General features: G+C 30.7%; 2 protein-coding genes across 3 annotated transcripts; both read right to left on the reverse strand.

Annotated features, from left to right (window-relative positions):
- Positions 1-2,012: 2,012 nt before the first annotated feature.
- On the reverse strand, positions 2,013-4,162 carry LOC114395246 (zinc-finger homeodomain protein 2-like). Of its 2 annotated transcripts, XM_028356983.1 has the most exons (2): positions 3,146-4,162; positions 2,013-2,544 (listed from the first exon to the last, which is right to left on the reverse strand). In XM_028356983.1, exons 1-2 carry the CDS (start codon positions 3,906-3,908, stop codon positions 2,540-2,542), a joined length of 768 nt encoding a protein of 255 aa, XP_028212784.1. In that variant the 5' UTR covers positions 3,909-4,162; the 3' UTR covers positions 2,013-2,539. The 2 variants fall into 2 exon arrangements, with proteins under 2 accessions (XP_028212784.1, XP_028212776.1); XM_028356975.1 differs by lacking the exon at positions 2,013-2,544 and having other exon boundaries at positions 2,685-4,162.
- Positions 4,163-20,837: 16,675 nt separating this feature from the next.
- On the reverse strand, positions 20,838-22,615 carry LOC114395261 (serine/threonine-protein kinase-like protein At1g28390). Its single transcript, XM_028356994.1, has one exon. It carries the CDS (start codon positions 22,434-22,436, stop codon positions 21,147-21,149), a length of 1,290 nt encoding a protein of 429 aa, XP_028212795.1. The 5' UTR covers positions 22,437-22,615; the 3' UTR covers positions 20,838-21,146.
- Positions 22,616-24,679: the final 2,064 nt, after the last annotated feature.

Here is a 24,679-nt window from a genome sequence, read left to right on the forward strand (position 1 = left end):
CAGTACAGTCCATCCCAAATCAAATTACAAAAAAAAAAAAGTAATAAGTTTTTCTTTTTAAAAAAAAATCATCAAACTTGACAGATCTGAAAGAATCATTCCCGGTAATCGAAGCACTGTTCACCGCTGTGCCCGTGCACGGATCTCCTTTCTTGCTCATGATGAGGATCTGAACAGGAAGGTGGGTGTTGCTCTTTCAAAACTAAGAATTGTTGTTTTGGAGATCAGCAAAGTTTTGCAAAACCTCACTAAATTAAATATGGATCAAGATTTGTAATTTATAATTTATTTAAATTGAAGATTAAGATCGTTTTTATATATTATATATTTTGTGATTTATATAATTTACGTGTAATTAACTATTTAGTTCCTTTAATGATTTTATCTATACTGCACCACGCTTAAGCGCTCAACTGCAAATAAAATAGAGTTCCGAGTTTTGTTTAATTTACACTTTTTGAAGTTTTATTTAAAGTTGAACACTAATAACTGGATTTAAGGAACTAATCACATAAATCAAAATCTGGAACTCATACAACCAAACCTGGCAACTTCCTTCAGTTGTTGAAATGTACAATATTACCTTCATAACCCTCATACTAATAAACACCATAAGTTTGTTCGGTTAAATAATTTTCATGGGAAAAATCTTTTCAATCAAACCAATAAGTTTCAAAAATTGGGCATAGATTCAAGTCAAACTAAATCAATTTTAATTTATTTTGTTAAACTTGCTTATTTCAGATTTTAAGGTCTTTTGTTGAATAAACTAAAATTTAACCTTTTCATTATAAAAACAACACATCTGTCTAAGTTTTAATAGCCTTTTATTTTCTTAGAAATCTATCACGTATAAAACAAAATAGCTTCAAATCTTAGCCTGTGTTTGGTTGTGCGTGAACAGGTCATGTCCTTGGAAGAAATCACGTCAAATTTATAAAATGACACAGAAGCAACTATAGATGGCTTTAGGAAAGACGCACTTCTACTGCTATCAGACACCAATACAAACACACAATAAGAATCCACCATAAGTTAAACCCTAAACAGTACTAAATTACAAGTATAATTAGTTTGATTTGATTTGGTTTCATTAATAGAAATGAAAAAATTAATCAAAACCATTTGATTTTCATTAAAAGACACATAAAATTAAGCCTAAATAAATATGAAGCCCATTTTCAAATTATTAATTAAAAGTACATTTAAAATAATTAAACATTTTCCAAAAAAAATTATAATTTTCTCATAAATTTAAAAAATAACTTCTAATAAAAAATTAAATAATATTCTTTCAAAAAAAAAGAACTATCCAAAATAACAACTTGGTTAGTTTATAATGAAATATTTTTAAAGGCATTTCGCTTAACTAAACAACATCGTATGAAACTAAACCTAAAGCAGTTGACCTCTAATTATCGTTGACGAGTTTTTCTTTCGAGATATATATAGCTAGCAGAGAGCGAAATAACACATAGATATGGAAAAGCAAAACAGGTCAGAATTAAAGGATTGAGAAATTGTTAGTATATGTTTATAACGAAAAGAAAAACATTAACTGCAGAAAGAGATATACCGGATAAGATATATAATTCATTTAATATTAGAGAAAAATAAAAATGCTGTTATATTAACAATTTTTAGTGTAACACCTTATCTTTATTTTTTTGGAAAAATAGTTTAGTTTAGGTGAGCTAGATTTTAGAAATTAATTTAGTAAGATTAAAACATGTTTCAAAATTAAAAAAATACTTATAAAGATATTTTCAGATTAACTATTAATGAAATTCTAACATTGGTAATAAGAGTTGATCCCCATTTTTTTAGAATATAAATTCGTAGCTTAGCTACCGAAGAAATCTTTGATGGTAACATCTTATCATTATAGTAGTACAACAATAAAAGTTCTAAGAAGAAAAAATCTCGAAAGGTAAATGACTAAACCTTGAATCAGGAGAGTATGATTGAAAAGAAAATATTACTGAAAAACAAAATGATAAATGGAATAAATAGTGAAAAGAGACATAAAAAAATATTTGATCCCAATGATATTTTACTATGGGGATTAAAGATGGCATTAGAGGTAACGAAGAAATGATAATCTTAAAAGGGGGTTCTGCACTTCTGTTCTGCAAGACTGTAATCTGTGCATGACCCGACAGGCAAACACTGTACGATTTTGCCGTGTGAATACCCACCCACTCCCATTCTTTCTCGCTTTTCACACCGCACTAACCAACACTTATACGAGAATGGGATTTGGATTGAATCACAACCCTCACTCACTATTTTTTTCACCTTTTCCTTTTCTTTTTTGTTTTCTTATTTCCTCTACAGACAAAAATGCCAAACAACAGCAACCCAACATGGAAAAAGAGAAGAAGAAATTAACTTAAACTCTCCGAACAATTAATAATCGCAGACTAGGTACATCCTTCCATCTGATCTTGCTTCAACCACTACCCAGAACTTCACTAACAAATCACTGTCATTCACTCACTTAAGATCTTCAATCTCTCTTTAAATATTTATGAATTTCTCAGCCTGCGGAATAAATGTGTCCGAAACGGGAACAAAAATGGTTGGTGGGGACTTTGAGATGTTAATACGACCAGATAAATTAATAGCTAAAGCAGTGATCAAAATGAGTAAATGCAGGAAACCATGACATAAACCAATAATAATTAACGAATACAAAACAAGCTTAATCACCTTTCCATTTGCATGTCTTACACGTTGAATAATTTAACTTATCAAACCTAAAAATGGCTTAATCTCTTATGTGCTAATCTTAAGCATCCATCACATTATCACATATGATTATACAATGCAAAAAGACTATCATTTACTTAACTTCGTTACCTTGCCTTTATTCGGTCTCGATCTCTTTACAGACAAACTAATCACCGATCATTAATTCGCAATTAATGTACAATCGTAGTACATGTTAACCTAATCATGCACTTTAATCATCCTTACTTTGCAACGCTAGAATAAGCTGAAATTAAAAATTAAGGAAAGGAAGAACCCTAGCTTGATCTCCATCAATTAAATTTCAAATTACATTTTTCTCTCATCGAACGGAAAGATCGAGAGAAAGAATTATACTATTATCACAACAATCTGCGAAATTAGGGTTTCTTACCGAGAGTGCTCTTGTTATTGTGCATCCAAACTTTGAGAACGTTTCGCTTCACATTGATCTCAGCACAGAACTGTTCCACAGCAGATTCATCGTGTTTCTGGATTCTCCACCCTAGTTGTTCTGCGAATGCGAGCATCTTATCTTTTTGTTCTTGCGTGAACTTAGTTCGGAACCGTTTTTTGGATCCACCGCCGCCACCGCCACCTCCGCCGCCGCTGCTGCTAGGGTTTGACATGTCTTCTTCTTCGCGGCTGAGGCCGCCGCCGGATGCGGCGGCCGGGAGGGCGAGCGGGCGGTGCTGCGACATCGGAGGTGTGAGGTGGTGGTGGATGTAGCCGGCGGCGGTGGGGTGCTGCGGGACGCGGTGGTGGTAGTACGGGGAGAATTGGTGGTGGTGGTGCAACGGCGGCGGTGGAGGTTGCGCGCGGTGGTGGAAGGAGGACATCTCGCCGTCGATCTCCTTGCGGTGGAAATTCCGGTGGCAGTTGCATGCGGCGCAGATGACGCCTTCCAGCATGCCGTCGTCTCCGGCGGCCATGAACTCGCAGCAGCCGTCAACGGCGTGGCCGCCGAAGCTGACGGCGTGGTTCTTCTGGCATTCTCGGTACCGCACCGCCGCCACGCCGAACGCGCTCTTCCGCGCCTCGCCGCCGCCGATTTTCGACCGCGAGTCAAAAGTCTGCGGCGCCGCCACCGCCACCGCCGGCTCCGGTATCCCCATTTCCTCCTCCTCCTCATGCTCCTCTTGCTCGTCGAATTCCATGTCGCTCTCCAGTTTCCCTCCCTAAAAAAATAGGAAAAAAATGAAATAAAACTAAAAAATATTCTTCTCCTTTAGTTATTATTACTCGAAATTTGGTAGTTTATTAGCTAGGGTTTTGAAAATTTGAGTAGAGGTTGAAGTAATGAAGTAATGAAGCAATGGAGTTGAAGATCTATTCAATTATTCTACAGGTGAGGTGAGATAAGGGAGTTTGAGTTTCACCAGGATAGAAAGATAGATAATAATAACTAAGCTAAATAAGATTGTGTTGTGTATATATTTATATTGAATTTAATATAATATAATTTAATATATAATTGAAATAGTAATAATAATAATTATTTAGTAAAATATTGTTATTATTGTAGTTTGAAGATAAGAGATGGGAAGAGGATGTGGCCATCAATAACCGGTGTGAAGAAAAGAGCTGTTTCACTCATCAGAAAAGAAAAAAAAAGCCTTTCAAAAATACTTGCCATTCCATAATTAACACCTGTACCATTCTTGTTCAGACATTTACTTTTTTTACTTTAACTGACCATAACCCATTTCTGTACCTTTTTTGGCACCATGTGTCTTTTCACTTACATTGTTGTGAATAAAAAAATTGTGGAGATTAGAGAAAAGGTGTATTAATTATGGGTGCTATATTTAGCAAGGGTGATGGATAAAAGGGAAATTAGATAGAAAGATGATGATTAGTTGAGAGGGAGAGAATATGGTTGGTGGGAAAGGGGAAAAGGGAGAGGGGTGTCTCTGGAGGAGGAAGGAGAAGTGAATGTGGTTGAAGAATTTGGAAGCAGAAAATATGGAACCATAAAAAGAAAAAAAATAAAAAAAAAAAACTTAGGACACGGACTTCACATCGGACGAATTAATCTGTCTGCATTTATGGGAGCTGCCTACGTGCCCTCCTTCTCCGACAAGACGTTACGTCACTCTTCCCTCACTCACACACACTCCAAAATTTTATTATTATTAACATAACATTCTTATTGTGGATTATCGTTAACCTCACTTGTGTTCTGTCTCCTCGCTTTGCAACGCTGAGCTTATAACTTATAACTACGCGGTTTCATTTATATTATATGGTTACAATCAATCATAATTCATAGCTTTTCCCAAAGTCACACTGCTCCAGCCATTATCTTTCTTATCCTCCATAAAATCATAAGAATATTTAATTGATTTTCCCAGAAAAACATGTATGGTGTCTTAAATTTATGATTCAGAAAATGTGTATATTTTAAGAAATTCTAAAACTGAAGCACTGTACTTTATTAGTGTGTTTTTTTAAGTTTTCAAATAAATTCGTGAGTACGTATCAAGTGTAGTATTATTCAAATATATATCTAAATATATTAGTATTGAACATAGTTTATATATATTCACTTTCCTTCTTTAATTATATATGTTTTCACTTCAACGTTTTTCTCAGGATCACCTTTATCTATCAACTTAATGAGAGATTGTTAATTGAGTTCTAATTGATAATTCTGAACCCTATCATTTTGATGTCACTCTTCCCTTTTTATTATTTTTTTTTCACTTCTCACAATTGGCTCTTTCATTTCCACTCAACCTCGGTAGACTCACCATTAATGTTATCCACAAACCACAATCATGAGGTTCGAGAGGACGGTGGTTCTAGATTAGGTGACAACAATTTCTATTTCGGCAAAAATGAAGGAAGCATGCTTTTTAGAAGGCGAGGGTATGGACTTTATGTTTTTTTTTGTTGATTGTAGTCTATGGTATTTCCGGAATACACGTTTTCAATTGTTCAAGGCTTGAATAAGGAAAGACGATCACAGTGAATATAAGTGATTAATTAAAAGCTTATCGATCCCCTATTCTTTCTCTTGTTTTTCATAACTTTCTCAAACAACATTAATTTGTTCCATTGGTTTCCGTGGTAATGAGAGAAAAACGAAGGAAAGTCTTGCAAAAGGTAATAAGGAAAAAAAAATGTGGAAAAAAAACCCTAATAGTCAAATTGAAAACCCAAAATTAGTAATTTTGTTCTTTGAACTTTAGTTCAATTCTCTATAACTCATGAATTAGTAGTGTCACATAGATGTTAGAAACAAATTAATGTCATCAAGTTAAGTCATGTAAGACTCCTCTTTTTACAAAACACTAATAACATACTATATATACAATTTATTTTAATTAATCTTAGACTTAAATATGTTTCAAATCTTTATATTTTAACTAATGTATAATTTTGATCATTTAAGTTACAATTTCTCATATTTAATTGAGATAGATCGGATATAATATTCCTTTTTGTTTTAATTTTTACTTTTATGTTGATGTTTTTATATATATTTTTATCATGTATTATAGCGACGTTATAAATGGAAGGCATGATTATGTTTTAGGAAAGTTTCTCTATTTAATACTATAACAGAATAAAATTGTGCCTCTCATCCATGAATTTGTTATTATATTATAAAAAAAGTAAATTTATATTATATTGCATTATTATATGTTTATGTTATATGTCAAATCAATGACTTAATAAATTAATATTAAACACACATAGACACTATATATATATATATATATATATATATATATATATATATATATATATATATATATATATATTCAGACATAATTTTAAACATTTATATATTTTTAATAATAATTTTCAAATTATACAATTTTCTTTTAAAAAAATCGAAACATAATTGCAACATATCTATAAGTAAAAATAATAATTTAGATACAAGTTCTTGATTATAGTCTTTCTATTTAACTTATTAGGTTTCAAATCATTATTTATAAATTAGTAAAAAAAACTTTATCCATTTATAATAGAATATATTAGTACTGATAATCGAACTATTTTTCTTTCTCTCAAACCAAAGCCAAAGCACATGGTGCCCTAACCACCCATCCCAGTTGAATTCTTTCATCGTACATGATAAGCTTTTTAAGAAAAAACTTCAGGTGCAAGAAAAATTGCTTTGGTAGGATTCGATGTTCATTAAGTAACCTTAAAGAATTAGTTAGATTCCATTTAAAATTTTTCATTCTTGAGAAATATATACCAAAAGTTTATTCTACCTCACACACTTATTTCGTTAGAAGAAAATACATTATTGTATATCAATTGTATGACATAAGTTTTATTTTGTATGTGATACATTAATTAGAATTTTGAAAAACTGTACAAAAGTCATTGACTTGGTGTGCACAAAAAGAGAAATGCAAACTTGTATCAAATGACATTGTTAGATGGCAATCAGTACGTACAATACTATTATTTCTGTGACACATGTACTTGTAAAAATGAAAGTATATAAGTGATTCTTATAATATGAGGGAGTTGTTAAGGAAACTAAGTGCAGATGTGAATGGAATGGGCAACATGATTGGAAATTAAGACAAGTGCAACTAGGTATGGGATGGGATGGCTACAAGTGAGAAGAGAAAAGGAAGAAAAGCAATTATGGATAGCAATAAGCATTATTGGTCTAGACAAAGGGAGGCCCAAGTTCAGAGAAGCTGACCCTCGAAACATGTTCAAAATAATTCGTGTGAAGAACTCAAACAAGATTTCGCCAGATCTCGAGGAGCTTCAGGTGTAAGTTTTGCCAACCTACAATTTATTAAACAGTTATATATATGAAGACCTAATTAAATGTTAAATTTAAGTTTGCTTCTTTAAGATAAATCCCTTTTTAAAAACCATCTTATTTGAGACACTTTGTATTAAATTAAAAAGGAAATTAATTAATACTATGAAAGAAAATTTACACAATTAATATGAATTGAAACAATGGCCACCTATGATTTCTGACAATTCTTTTTTCTTTTATTTAATTTTTTAACCAATAAAATAAACTTCGTAGGCCATTCTGTCATTGTTTCCAATTATAAATATCTATCTATATATATATGTATGTATAGTAACATACAGCAATATCCAATTAATTAATTAAGAATAGCTGAACTGGATGTGTTTATAATATTTTATGACTAGACTTTAAGAAACTAAACTATCTGTATTTGGCTTTGTTTGTTTACATTTTTTAGTTTCTCACGTAAAATAAAATTAACTTATGTACTTAATTTTTATAAAAATCATTTCATTAAACTTGTTCAAGTGTATAAATTAACTTTAGCTTATATAGAAGTTAAAAGCATTTTACATTTTTGTATTTTCCTCCTATAAATACTTATCGAAAAGTTTGTACAAATATAACCTTAGAAATAAAATTTTCTTCTATAGATCCAGTTCAATTAAAAATTTATATTCAAACAAATAGTTATAAATCAATAAACTTGAACGTGGTTATGCTTTTTATTTTTTACAAGCAAAATTATTTTTGTTTTTATGCTTTTGTCTTTCTCAGAAGTACCGGAGAACCCCGAGAGTTCGTTTGATTTTCTTAAAAGGAATGAACAATTGGAATGGCTTTCTTGGACCATACCTGCTTGTTGAGGGATCACTCATGGTGTATTTGATTTTCTGTTAATTAGAATGGCTTGGACAAAAGCTGTAACTTATAAGAAATAAGCTTTAGCTGAAATCATCCAGATTCTTCCTTTTTTCTTTCAATGAAAAAACCATACAATCACGGATCAACTATTGAAAATCATAATGTATAAGAATTATTTCGATTTATAAATGAAACTTCTAAAAAAATCTAAATATAATAATTAATGCAATTTTAAATCTTTTAGGTTGTGTGTGAGTGTCCTTTATAAGGTGCTTTCCTTATAAACTATTTTTACTAGCTTATAAGTATAAGCTACTTAAATTTAGTAACATTCAAATATATTTTATTATCATAAAGTGTATGAATCATATATAGTATTATTTTATTTTAATTAGTGATTTGAGTTTGAGTCACGAGTGTATATATACTTGGATTAAATATCTAAAAGAGAAAATTTTATAATTTATAATTATCATGTTTGACTAAAATAAAATTGTCTCAAATATAATAAAGACAAGTAATATGTAAAATAACTGATTTAGCTTTTAGTTTTAATCACACAAATTGATAACTCTATCCTTATTTATGTTCATTTATCTATTCTAATTGTGGGTAAGAAAATAAAACTACTATAAAAAATGAGTCCGTTTCACTTTTAAAATGTCAAAAACATAAAATTTATTTTACATATCAATTATTGATTTATTGTTATATTAACTTGGATACATGAAAATTATTTTTAATTTTTTTTTATCTGATTTCAATGATTCTAAAGTCAGCATTAAGTAACTTGTATCTTATTAGGAGATATAAGGAAATATAAAGTTGATTTAGTGATGAAAACTAATAAATTAAAAATTAATATTTTTTGATAATTTTATATCTTATTAGTTTTTAAGCAGTACATAGCTGTCAGTACTAGTTTTTTCTCAAAACTTTTTTTTTTTTTACTTTTTCGTTTTAATCACAACAAAAGTAGCGATATAACCAAAAAATGGAGAACTTGAGGACAAATATTATGAGGTGGTACCTGATATTAAACTTGTGGAGTGGATGACAATAACTCAAGTAATTTTTAAACGAGATTTTGAGTCATTTTATAGGTGTAAATTATTACCAAAGGAAAAAAGGACCAGTTTAAAGTATCTTTTCTTTTTACATGAAATTATTACCAAAGGAAAAAAAGTCTTTTTTTTTTCAAATGGAAGTTTTAGAATTAGAAAATAGTGTTTCAGTTTAAAAGTAAGAAAACTTTTTTATTTTTATTTTTTGATAAAAAAAATCTATAAAGATATCTCACATGTATTTTATTTTTTAAAAAAGAAGAATGATTCAAATATGCAATCTCTTGAATATGAGATTCTGAAGTTGACTGTTTTACCTTAAACTGAGAACTTTGATCTGATAAATAATCTGCTATGCTATAGTAATAATATTAGGATTATGTTATAAGATTGTGAATAAATAAAATGGTTGGAGCTCCCCATCCCATGTGATTGTCTTTGTGTACCTCAGAACAACAGTGGCAGGGTGCAGGGTTTTTATGATTCCTGACCGTACTCATGTCACTATCATGTCAGCGGGACGGAAACCACATTTTCCTGAAAAAGAGACACCAACCAACACAGTAAGTAAATTAATTCTCCTACTTACTCACTCACTCAAACTCAACCCAACCCTTCAAATTCTACTCTTCTCATTTTTTATCTATGGATAAATATTAATTTATTAATTTTATTAAAAAATGTCAATTAAAGAAATTCAAATTCGTATCTCTTTTTTATTTCTTCTTCCTTCCTTGTTTTTTAACTAAGCAATCAATCTCTTATATCTCCTTTATCTTCATCATCATACTGTAATACATTTCAAAACAACTTTCTATACCTAGCTTTATTTCATCTCCAATGTTTTACAACTTACAACCTCATTATTAGGAAGATATATAATACTTTCAATTTGTGATTTGAGTAATGGCCAGTGCATATTCTTCCATTCCAAAAATTATTGATTTTCATACTTTATATATATATATATATATATATATATATATATCACTGTATGTGTCTATGTTTTTTTTTCAGTCTTGTATGTGTCAAATAGGTGACGCGCAATGTCCACCAATCATTTTTATTATCATTTTTTTTTATAAACGTACCATAACTAGTTGGTAGACATACGAGATTATTGGGTTTAAATTATAGCCTTAGAAAATATTATATTCAAAGTATATAGATAGATAGGTAGAGACAAAAAAGCTATGTACTAACAAGAAAATTTTACAGTTATTTAATCATAATATATTATATATAATAAATTTATTAACCTTTAAAATATTTTTCTTAAAATAATTTAAACAATAATTTATAATTAAATAATAGAGTAAAAATATTTATATTATCAATGAATAAATATTAAACATATATATATATATATATATATATATATATATATATATATATATATATATATATATATCACAAATTGAATTTGAAGCTAATATTCTAATCAATTTGGAATTTCTAATAATCTGACCAAATCAATTGGGAATTTATAATTATTCTTTCGTAATTAATTAATCCCTATGTAAGAGAGTTTCTTTTATTAAGAAAAAGCAAGAGAGAACCAAGCTTAAGAGAGGATAGGAATCCAATTCACAAAGAAATTAGAGAGATATAGAGAGTTAGTATTTGGATCATATTTTTATATACAAATAAAAATATATTAATAATAAAACGGTACCAAAGATAGGTACCAGTTACACACGAATGATAAGAGGTAAACAAACGCAAAACGTTATATTAGTATTTGGATCATGATGTGCATTGCTAGGGTTGATGAAGAAAGAGTGTTAGTGCTTATGTGTGGTTATATTTGCTTTAATGTTGAGCAGTTGTAATTAGTCAATTGTGGTTCTATGTGTTTATGGTTTGTGTTCTAGCAATGAAGCAGATAGAATATGAAGAACGACTAGAAGTTCTTATATATCTCTCAGGCTTGAGGTGTTTGAATTTGAGGATATTCTCAAATTGTGATTAAGCAATTGATTTAAGAGTATAAATTTGTAAGTAAGAATTTGGTGGCAGATTCAACATCATTTATATATCCGATATAGAATTTGTCTTGCTTTCTATATCACCTATATTATATCAGTTTTGAAATATTGATGCAGTATGCATTCCAAAATCGATCTAATATATTTTTTTTTTTTTGTAGAAGTGAATTATGATGTACCACTCCAAAGGAAAAGTGAAAGTTTAAGACTTACAATATGTTGTTTTTGGTAGGAACTTATTTAAGAGGTTGATATTGACTATACCTTACAAATTGTATTAGAAAAAAGAATGATTTGCTAACTTAAGATGAAATTCAAGTTGACTTTAAACAAAAATATATTTAAATCGTTCAAATTCAAGGAGAGTTTGTTTCAGTTGGCCGGATTGGGCTTGGGGTTTGTTTTGTTTGGATTTTTATTTTCAGCATTTAAGGTAAATGACATTCTTTAGTTTGGTGATTCATAGGATTGAAGGGGTTTTGTTACCAAAATGGAGTTTGTTTTTTTTTTCTTTCAAAATTATCAAATAAGGATAGTTTTTGAAAGAAAAAATCCCAATCAAGAATAAGTTGTGGTTGAAAGTCACGGTTTTAAGTTGAAGTTGTATGTATATTTATGACTTTTGAATTTTTTTATACTGAAGTTACGTATTCATGAAACACGAGTTATCCAGACTGAGATTTTTTTAAAACTACCTCTATTTGGTAATTTTGAAAAAACATTACCCCCATTTGATTAAAAAACCGATTGAAGGGGCAGAAATTTTGGAGTGTAAAAATTAAAATGAAGAAAGTAAATAAATAGGGAAGATGATTAGAGACAAGACGAGAAAAAGAGGTTGAAGGAGGTGGGGTAGGAGGGGAGGTGAGTGTCTGACCTTCATTTTCCCATTTCAAATATGCTTTATGGCAGCCTTATACTTTGTGTTTCTTCTCTTCTCTAATGGCAAGGATTCCATTCCCCTGTAATTTCCCTTCACACTAACACTAACACTAACAAACACTCATCTTCTGCTTCCGTGGGCCCTCCATCTGCCATGCCCCCATATTCCTATTACCTAAAACCCTTGACCCACTTAGATTAGATTCTCATATCTTGTCATAATCAACGTTACAATTTATCTACCCTCAATATTTCCAAATGCTCCTCTCGTACATACATATATGTCAAACTCCAACACCATGTGCACACCCAAACATAGACCCACTACTCCTTTCTTCATTCTTAGGGTAGAAGGTTTATTTTCATTTTAATTATTGTCACTCATGCATGCTAGCTAGCTAGCTACCACATACGTTGTCTAAGCCAAAAAGGGGTTGTAGAGAGTAGGCTCTCCTGGCTTTGTTTTCTTTTTGTTGTTGATTGAAACTTCCATGCTTTCATTAACAAAAACGAGACAATATAAGGTTAACGATTACAATTAGATCATACGTGCTTTTGAATTGTAATTTAATATAGGACAAGTAAAAGCCATGTTGTAGGCACACACATACGTAGAGCCAATAATGCGAGGTTTTGTCCATAATCGATTCTGTCAACACAGGACTTGAAAATGTCCAAATTATGTCTTGGATAAAACAACTAAACAAGTATTATTTGGAAGCATTATTCATACTATGACTGTAGTGTTTGATTATTTGATAGATGTGCTCAAGGTTTTTTTCCCCTTGACGCTAATTATTATTCAATTCAATGACTATACATATGTAATATGGAGGTGTCTACAGTATCCCGGTTGAAATTGATCCCTTTAATTGCTGGCTATTTAATATTTCACCCTTGGAGTGGAAATTATTTGCTTCCTGTACCAATTTCGGAATGTAATTTTACATTCTAGATTAGGTGTTCTAAAAACTTAAAAGACAACAATTTTGAAGGTGCAGAAAGCAACTGCCCCTTGGAGCTCCCAATGGCCCAAAAAGTAGTTGCTGATCTTCTTTGCCCATGTTGATGAACCTTCTATCAAGGCCCAGTTGCAACAGTTTGATAAAATGTGGGGAATAACTTCCTGTACTTTTGTTATTGCTTCTTGCACTTTTTCTATTACATCATGAAAAACTCATTCCAAAATGTAAAACGAGAAATGCAGGAAGCAACAATCTAAAATGCAATGCAAGATATCCAAGATTATTTTTTTTCTACGGAGAAAACTGCTGCCGAATCAGCATGTGAAAACCACAAGTTAGATAATTAGATTTGTAAATTGGCAAACAAGTAATACACTAATCTAATCTCTAATAGTATAAACATTAATTAATTTAATCTTTTATAAAGAATACTACTTTGATCTTTAAAATTAGCAAACGATATTTATTTTACTATTTCATGTTATTATATTAGGTATTTCTCCTCCCTAAAACTGTGAAAATAATAAAATCTTTTTTTGACATAATACTGTAACTTTAGAAATTACGTACATTGACTAATAATTATAATTTCTCCCCCCTAAAACTATTTTAATATATCACTCCTTCCGCCTTGGCTTTCTTTACCATGATTCCTCATACTTTTAAGACAAATGAGACTCAAGTTAAGCTTGAAATAAACATCTCTAGGTCTATTATATTAGGGCATACTTCAATGTGAGTAATCCAGCCCTTGATCTTTTTACAAGAGTGTTAGGAGCGGAATCTGAAAATAGATTAATGTTCTTTAAATTCCTACAAAAAATTGCTTTTTCTTGCATCAGCCATCACGCCAATTTACCACTGTATATATCCGGTCACACCACCACAATCATCAAAACACTTACAAATATTTAAGGGATTTCTATTCTTCCAAAAATTGAGGGATTACTTCAGTTAAATTGCTGTTATATATGTAAGTCCCTGAATTAAAAAATGTAGGTTCTGTGAGATTAAATACATGATGATGAAAATAATCTTCTTTAACGTGGTAAAATTTTGTACAGGTTATGAGCAAAAGAGTTACATTATTCATAGATTTTTTTTTTTTACAATACTATGTTTTTTATTTTTCTCTCTTCTTCACATTGTGCCCATCTTATTACATATTTCTCTATTTTCTTCTCATCTTATCTCACTCTTAATTGTACGATTTTTTTATTGTATAATTATTAAAGAGATTTTATTATGAATAAAATTTCTTAAAGCAATAATGATAACGAAGTACTCAGAATTTTCTATCATGTGTACGTAATTACATCAACGAGGAGACATTGGAAATGGCAGAAGCTATTATTCCAGTCAAACTGCTTGAGCTAATTTCCTATAAAAAGGGAATGCTTACTTCTAAACTTGAATAATGTCAAGATATAAAGTTAAAGTCAAAACTGATTTATTCAATTAGGACTTTAAGAATGGGAGAAATAAAAGGATCGAAAGAGATTACTCACAGAGATATAATTCGGGGAGGAAGTAGGGTGCTATAGTTGTATTTTAAGCCTTCCCAAGAGTAGTTGTTATTTGGCTCACATGGATAATCCAGACATCCACTCAATTTCTTTGAATTCTATAACTCTCCTTTTTGTTCAAAATAGCATCAATTGCAGTGATAAATTCTGAAATTTTATGCTATGGAGGCAACCCACGCATATATATATATATATATATATATATATATATATATATATATATATATATATATGAGAATAGAGATTAAATTAGATTAATGTAATTTTGATAATTATTATACTATTTTTATAATTTGATATAAAATGTGATTTTTATTAATCTAACTATTAAATTATATATATATATATATATATATATATATATATATATATATATATATATATATATTATCAAGATCGTTTATGTTAAAATTTATCAAAATTAAGCAACAATAAGTAAGTAATTGAATGATTCATATTTTATTATATTTTGAAATGTTTATATTACATCGATTTTAATTTATATGAATAAGATAACAAATAATTTTGAATTAATATAAAATTTTACATGTATGATTTATATGAAATGAACTTTCAATCCAATGCTGAGTTTTAAGTAAATATTATTCACTTGAAAATTATAGAATCATGCAATAGTAGTCAAAGTTACATCCGTTTACAACCTGTAACTTTGACAACCATTACATCATTTCTATAATTTGATACATAATGTAATTTTTATTAATTCAACTGTTGAATTACATCTATATATTACTAAGATCATTTGTATTAAATTTTGTCAAAATTAAACAGCAACAAGGTAGTCAAATGATTCATATTTTAGAATAGTTTAAAATGCTTATATTACATTGATTTTAATTATATGAAAGAGGTAACAAATAATTATGGATTAATATGAAATTTTGTATATATAATCTATGTAAAACATACCATTCATTTAAAATAGAAGAATATTTTTTTCTATTTGTTCTACTAATTTAAAACATACCATTCATTTAGTAGATTTTGTTCTTTCTTATATATTCTTTTACTAACTTTTTTATTTGTTTACTGTTTCTTTTTCTTTTTTTTATACTTAAAACTTTCTCTTTTCCATTTTCTTTTACAATTTGATGTAAATAGACTTCCCGGCTTACAACTAGCAAATGACATTTTTGTGGATATTATAGCAAAAAGTTCTTACATGAATGCATCATCTAATGAATTTGGAAGGGATGAAAAATATAAATTGAGAACCAACATATTACTTTGGCATTATTACATAACAGCTGATTTTGAGGTCATCATTTTTTAACATTTCTCCTTTGTGATAGATAATTATTTTTTATTGTCTATTTAAAAGCTTAATTTACTATTTTTAGGTCTAATCAATTTTCCTATTTTGTAATATGGGTATTGCATGACTAATCATAGTAAAGTTCAATAGGCTAAATATTTTTAAAGATATTATAGGTTCAAATATTAAAACTTTAATTAGCTATCTCTTCAATTATAATGCAATTATATTTAATATACCACTAAATATTTTAACAATTGCTAATCTTATTTATGAAAACATATTTTAAAAAAACTAAATAAAATATAAAAATGAGTGTATAATTCAAACAAACCCGTTCAACACACGGGTATATAATTCACTTACACTCCTGCTTGGGTCTTTCTTTAACACATCTTGTGATTTTAGCAAATAAGGTCCTTTATTCAATATTAATATTCTTTACTTGAATTATCTTATTAGTGGTTTATAAAATAGTAACAATAATACTTTTATTTTCTTGCCTGCTATGTTTGTGTAGTAGCTACACTGCACCAAGTCATTGAAGCATATAACCAAAACCTCATTTTCACTTACTATAGAAATTCATATTAATAGCCACTTGAGTGAATTTGCTGCATAAAAAATTCATTCCTCATCTGAGAGCAACACTTCCTACCTCCCCGTGCCTCCCTAAATGCCGTAAAAAACCTTCCAATTCCTTGCAAAAATTCATTTCTCCTCACATCTTCTTTCTTTGAAGCCTCAGTACATACATAAAGATGCACATGTACATGTGTAACAGAATTTAGCTATTGTAACGTATGTATAAATATCAATGAGAGTTTCAAGATGTAGTAACATATACTTTTGAATCACACATAACACATTCTAAGCCATGTTTTCTCTACACATGTTTACTTCGTGTTAGTACCAGGATGCTTCCACAGCGTAAAGCCACAGAAAATGATGAAAATAAAAGTATTGTAAAGGTGTCAAAAGAAGTAATAAATGAAAAGAAACATATGTACATGGACTTACTCTTATTGATGATTAAGCTTCACCTCAGTTCCTCCATATTAAGGTAAAAAGGACATTGTCACCTTCCTTTACTGTTTACACTTTATACATAGCAACAGGAATTAATTTCCCTTCCTTATCATGAATTTCATGACCAATATTGCAATAACTTTTCCAGAATTCAGCTAAAGCAACAAATGTAAATAAATACCAGCTCATCACATGCAATGTAAGCGTTTGATCCTAATCCAACAACTACTTTCATTGATATTCCGCGCTTAATTTCTGCTTTCTCTAATTTTTCAATCTATCTCCTTTAACCTTTTAATACCAAATGTAAATAACTAACTTTACATTAAGAAAGTATGTTAACTCTTGCAAAAAAAAAAAAGATTGTTAATGTTATTTAATTTTACTAATCATATTTAATTTTTTTCTTTTAAAATCTCCTTCATTAAAATTTGATATTGAAAATAAAAATAATCATCAAAATTAGAATCATAATTAATTAAAAGGAATTTTTTGGAATAGTATCATAAAAAATTATCAAAGTAGTTAAAATTAGTTTAAATTCAAGCCTAAAAATTTATTTTTTGTTGTTTAAATTTAGGTTCGGAAGGGTTATCATTTATCAACCTAGCTAGGAAAGGACAAATACCAAAAAATAAACTCGAGAAAGGGGAATTGAAGGTGTTGAGAAAACGGGCAATTAATTTGTTTAATGTCCCTTTTTACCGTCACGAAATTAGGATATGGAAACGAGAACTAATGCGGACGTGGCTGCTATAAATTATCAGAGTCGAGAAAAAGAATCACTGAAAATGATGGGGTATAAGCCGAGAAAGCGATTCAATTTATATTCACGATTCATGACTTGTTTAGTGGTTTCAACTTAAATGTTCTTTTTATTTGTCGTTTATTTATCCATTCAATTGAAAAGGGACACTTAAACCAAAAGAGAAAAAAGATCCACGTAAGTTTTATTTATTTATTTTTAATTAGAAGGGATACAGGAAAAATTGACAAGTGTTCATTCTCATATTCATTGTGTATTATGAGATGCAAAGGTGCTATGAGGTGTTAATGGTGTGGGACTCCTAAAAGATCAATTGATTTTGCCCTGCCACAAGCCACAGAAGGGGAGCTTTAATTTTCATAGTTCACCTAGCTTGATTATTTGTTATTATTGTTAGTAAAGATGGCAGAAACTAAGAAAGAATAGAGAAAAATATACAAAAATTAAAGATGAAACTTTATTGAAATGAGAAAAGACGATATTATAAAGGATTAATTATATAATATAATTTGAAGTTTGAATTTGGTTCCTCAATTATTTAAAATAAAATAATTATATCATTTTTATCAAATTTGTTAACTATTTGACAAAAATCGATACTTTTTGTATTGATTGTTAATACAATTGATCTAAAATATTATATTTTTTAAAATCAAAATTGAATCTTTTAAATCAATTGTCCAACAACCTATTTAAAAAGTACAACATTTCAACACTATTTAACAAAAAAAAATATGAATTTTCATCAAATAATTAATGAATATGATAGAAAGAGGACAAGTGTTTCATTTAATATTGAAAGATCAAATTGAATCTTAAATATAATTAAAGGATCAATTATATAATTAACTCTATTATAAAAGTATAATGAAGTTTATAAAGCTAATAGAGTAATTAAATTTTTAATTGGTATAATTCACCTGTAATTACTTTGTAATTTTGAAAATACTCCCCTACGAATTAAAAGTGAATTGAATGGCATGAACAAAGTTTAATCACATAATAACGGTAGAAACTATATAAAAATAAAACAATGAATCTTATTCCTAACTAATGTCAGTAACTCAAAACTAATTTGTATATTAAAACGTTAATATTTACGAATTTGACTATAGTGGCCCACTTGCACGAAAATTCTTTTAACCTCAAATCGCCTATAGTAGTTATATGTAAGTAAAACTTGTTAAAAGACGGTAAGAAAAATTTGTATATTAAAATGATTTAGGGCCTCAAGTAATGATCTACATGTCTTCTTTCTCTAGAAAACGACCCCTTATGACAATGTTTGAGAATGTGTTTGGACTACGGAATTCATAAATTTTAAATTTTAATAATTGAGAAATTTTAAATTTTAAAAATTTTAATTATCTCAATTGAAATTCTTTTATTTTTAAAATTTTATGTTTGGATAAAAAAAATTAAAATTATGTGGGTGAAAGATAATGAGTCATAAATTCGAGAATGAGATTTTGACTTTTAGACGAAAAAGAAGATGAAGGTTATAATGAAAATAAGAGAACGTTTTGGAGAGTTCTTCCATCAAGAATATAATTTCAATTTCTCACCTTTTAAAAGAAAATTAAAATTTCATATTTTTAGTTGTTTAAAATTATGTTTTAAAATTTTAAAAATTTAAATTCTTCATAAAAAACACATACAAACAATGAATTTTAGATAAAAAAAAATTTTATTTTTTGATAAATTATTTTTCTCGGTTAAAATTCTCTATCCAAACGCATTTTGAGATAGTTTTCCTTTTCCATTTGGTTCAAGATACAGTAAAACTAGTGAATAGATAGCTGTCAACTACAAGATCTTCTCCGAAGCTTATATATCATGAAATGTTACATATCAATTCAGGTACACGGACATCGATCCTTCGGTTTCAGTAATTAATAGGTACGGATAGTAATACAATCTAAGACAAATATTGTTGGCAAAATGCACATTGCACACCAAGACCTCATGCAGTAATAATTGAAACCCCACCAATTTACCTTCAATGCATGCATAGGCCCAAAAATAAAAGCTTATTACCAATTCTAGTTCCTTCTTCCCTCTTGGGGCGGTCCATAAGGATCCAAAATGCATTCAATGCATACAGGTTGAGCTACAACCACATGATTAACAAGTAACAACCCCAAGGCATGGAAACAGCAAGAGATAGCATCCAAACGCTCACGACTCTGTACAGTTACACTGTATGACAACCACATTTTTATTTGTTGCCAGAAGACAATGTTCAAATCTAGCTATAAATGCTTTATGCCTGTCCTATGTAGACATGTTCCACTGTTTCTGCTTGCATTTTATGGTTGCCTCATGTCATCATATCGCATCTTTGATGTTTCTATGTGGAAAATATGATGAGTGATGATAGATACATCGACACTTCTATATATTAATTAATTAAACACCTTGTTAATACTAAAGAATTATCTTTTTTTTTTATCACATTATACTATTTATTATATTTATTTTTCTTTCTCTCTCTCTCTCTCTCTCTTTTTTCTGTCTAAGTGTGAATTAGTATTTAGGTGTTCATAGTTCATAAATGATTTTCCGTATGATATTCAACGGTGGAACAATGTAAAGGTCTGATCCATCCATCTATATACATGTCTGCTGTAAATTGTAATGATGAGCTATATCAAAAACCACACACATGCGTGCATGAAAAAGTAATTTATTTTTTGAACTGGTAAATACTAAATAGTAGAACAGTTGTATAAGACAAAAACAATATATAAATAGTAATGAGACACAATTAATTAATTAATTAAATAAGCATTAAATTAATAAATACATGGATTAATTACTAATTTAAATTGTGTCAAAAAAATGAAAAATAACGTACACAAAACTGCTTGTTTGGTTATGTGTCTCATCCCATTTGACGCGCGTACAAGCTGAAGAATCACCAAAGAACTACTGCGTTTTTGGATTGTTTGACATGCATGGAGAGAGACAAGAACCATGTTTGATAATTGGTTCCAAACATATTTTTTTCATATATGCAGATTGGATTCAATATTATTAGAGACCATTATATTAGTAGATATTACAATCGTTATGCTTGCCAAACATGTAAATGATGTAACAAAGAATACATTTGCAAAGTAAACAAATGAAACAAAGAATTGTGGAATTAAAATGTAAGAGTATTAACTGACCAGGCCAGCAATTTCTTTTCCCCTGACCTGTAAAGATGCTAAAGTGTTAGTGGTACGAAAACCACATAGACGAGTTAAGATTCTCTCCAACATTCTTGTGGGGCCCACCTTCCAATCACCACCGGAGAGGCACCGGACTCCCCATAGACCTCGATCTCTTTAGCCTCACTTTCCCTTTTCTATTCTTGAACCCAAACCCAACCAAACCCGAACCCGAACCAACCGATCTAGATCTCACCGCTGGATTCGCGTGTCCACCCTCATACTCTACACCCGACACACTAGATACTTTCCCGTTCCTTCTACTACTACTACTACTTCCTAACTTAACTACTCTCACAACTTCCTCACTCCTGTCCCAATCATGAAACAAATCCCCACGCGCTATCTCCACGCGCCTCTTAATCCTCTTCCACATTACCGGCGCGCGAAAACATTTTCTCACCGCCGTTAGACACTCCAACACCTCCACCATCGACGGCCTTCTCTCCGGGGTGCTCCTCACGCACCTCGCCGCCAGCACCGCCATCCGCCGGAACGCCGCCATGTCCGGCGGTGCTCCAATTCTCGGGTCACAAATCTCCTTAAACTCGCCGCGCCGGACCAGCGGCACCGCCCAGTCCAGCACCGACGGCGGACTGTGCCTCACGTCGAGCGCGTGCCTCCCACTCGCGATCTCGAGCAGCAAAACTCCGAAACTGAAGACATCGCTCTTGGAACTTAGATCTCCCGGCGCAAGATAGCACGGGTCGAGGTATCCTAACGTCCCCGCCGGTGGCACGCGAGAATCCGCCACGTGTCCCCTCACCGCGAGCCCGAAGTCACCGAGTCTAGCGTTCCACTTTTCGTCGATTAACACATTGGACGATTTTATGTCCCTGTGAATAACTGGCGGTTCGGAAGAGTGTAAAAGGCGAACCGCTTTCGCGACCTGAACCGCAAACCGGACTCGCGCGGTCCAGCTTGGGGGTCGAACCGGTTTTTTAGTCGAGTGGAGAAGCTCGTGGAGCGAACCGTTTGGCATGTACTCGACAACAATGAGTTTGTTGTTGTTAATGTTGTTAGTTTGGGTTTGGTCGTTGCAGAAGCCAATTAGGTTAACAAGACGAGGGTTTTTTTTGAGGTGGGAGAGAATTTCGATTTCGTTTGAGGTTTTGGGTTTGGTTATTTTGACGGCGGCGACGAGGGCGCCGCCGTGGAAGGCGGCCTTGTAGACGGTGCCGTGGCTGCCTTTACCTAGGAAGGTGTCGGCAGAGAAGTTGTTGGTGGCGTCGAGGATGTCGGAGTAGGCGAAGTGTCGCACGGGCTGGGCATGGGCTGGACTTTTGGGCTTTTTCTTCTTCTTGAGGGAGTGAGGGTCGCATGTGGCTATTGCGGACTCGGCGTTGCAAGTGAGGTAGCGCATTGTGAGTAATGATGGAGAAAACTAGAGAAGAGAGAGCATAACTAACTCTGAACACTAAACAGATACATTTTGATTTAAAGGGAAATCAATTTAATGGTTCACAGCTTCGAACCACCATGTGGCAAGTGTGATGTGAGAACATTTATACAATTGTGTGATCCCATGCCTTGCTGTTTAATGAGATTGGATTCTTGTCGTAGTAATAAACTTTTGTCCACTCATATATAGAACCTTTCTTTGATCAAACGTGAACTAATTGATGTAAAATTATTTTAATAAAAATACCATACCCTTAGATATATAATTATGTTAAATAGTTTATAATAATCATATTTACTTTAAATAGTTTTGTCTCTATTAAAAAATATATATGGTATAAAAAAATAAAGAATCCTGATAAATGGATTTTACGCTGCTTGATGATGATGATATGAAATTTGAAGTTTTGCGGAATGGAAGCTTGAAGATTTTGACACTTTTATTTTATGGATTTATTTTTTTAAAATGTGTTTTTAATGTCTTTGCATGCAAGATGCGTACAAACTCTGATGCTTATTTTTCCTCTTTATTTTTTCTTTGGTTTGAATAAATTAAAAGGAAAAATATATTAGTATGCTTTTTTGAGAAAATAAAAATTAGAATAGAAGATGATTTTATAAGAACGAAAATAAATTCTATGAAATTATACGAGTGTAGAACTAGAAAGAAATCAAATTTTGTTATAGAATAGTACGACTAATATTAGATCAAATGAAAAAAAAATCACTAGAAGAGTAAATACATACAAAACACAAGCTATACTTTATCTCTCCTTTAACTTTTTTAAGATAACTTTCTCTTTCTTTGACTAGTTGGAACCTATATTCTCAAATTTCAAATCACAGAAGTATGATTTTCATTTTCTTATTGTGCATGATGGACTGTGTAGGGACATCTGAATCAATCTATTTATTGCTAGCATGGGTAAAGCATTGCATTATATATGCTACAACTAAATAGGACAAATTCAGAAGTTGATTAATTATGGTTACCTAGTTGGGCCCATTATCTTTTTTAATTTTAGAATCATCACGAAATAAATTAAATTTATTAGGCGGGAATATCGTAATATCTTTTTCTTTTCTTTACTGGTCTCACGCATTATTTTGCTGATTACTAATTACCAAAAATAATCTCAGCTAGCTCACGGACTAGTTGAAAGAAATTTTTATTACAATTGATTTTTACATTAGAGCCTAGCATTTAGAAATTTATCATATTATTCTTAAGGGAGTACTGAATTATGTGCAATCTGTAAAAGAACCAAAGAATTATGGTTCTAACAAATTTGAGAGAGACCACATGACAGCACCAAATTGAACGAACCAGAACCAGGATTTAGATAAAACTAAGTATGGAAAAAAGTTTAAACAATTAATTGAAGACACGCAAGCAAAAAATATAAAGAAAAATCTATGAGGACGAGAAGCTTATGACTCAATTACGAAAAGCTGGTTTGAGAGTAGATACGGTCCAAGCTTCAAATGATTGTGTTTCAAGTGCGAGTAGGCAGAAGGTGCAACAAAATGAAAATGATCGACAGAAAGCACCCATGTACATTCATTGGCGTGATTAAGTAGCATCAGGAAAACGACACTGAGAAATGTGAGACAAGAATCTGCATGCTTGGTTGCTTTTTGTTGTGCATCCTAAATTCCGTGGATATTTTAACCAATGAGTTAACCAATAAACCATATACTAAAAAAATTTAACATCATATTTTAACACAAAATTTTGAGATTTTGAATTATGAATATTTTCTTTACTTATTCAACTTTCTCATTTTAATTCACACTTATATTTCAACACTTTTGTATTCCAAGTTTGGATAATGGAGATGGCAGCTTACCTTTCTTTCTCAGTTTTGATCTCTCTTATGCATGGGAGTACTTACTTATTCTGAAATAAAGTGAGAGAATAATTGTTAATCTAAAAAGTACCTATGAAACTGATAGTGGGACAACGCACTATAGGCCCAACCGTATTCCTTCAGGGCCTTATTGGCTGAAGGACTTCTATAAAAAATATTATAATCACTTGTAGCTTGACTGGTGGGCCCTATTTAGGATCTTTGTTTTGAGTTCCCTGAATACCAAATTATCCTTAGACTTCATCCGATCCATTAGGAAGATTAGAATCAATATATTAGGTTAAATAGTCATTTTTGTTCTTAAATGTAAAGTGGTGATAAAATTTTTCTCAAA

Source organism: Glycine soja, chromosome 2 (assembly GCF_004193775.1).
Source record: "Glycine soja cultivar W05 chromosome 2, ASM419377v2, whole genome shotgun sequence".
NCBI lineage: Eukaryota > Viridiplantae > Streptophyta > Magnoliopsida > Fabales > Fabaceae > Glycine > Glycine soja.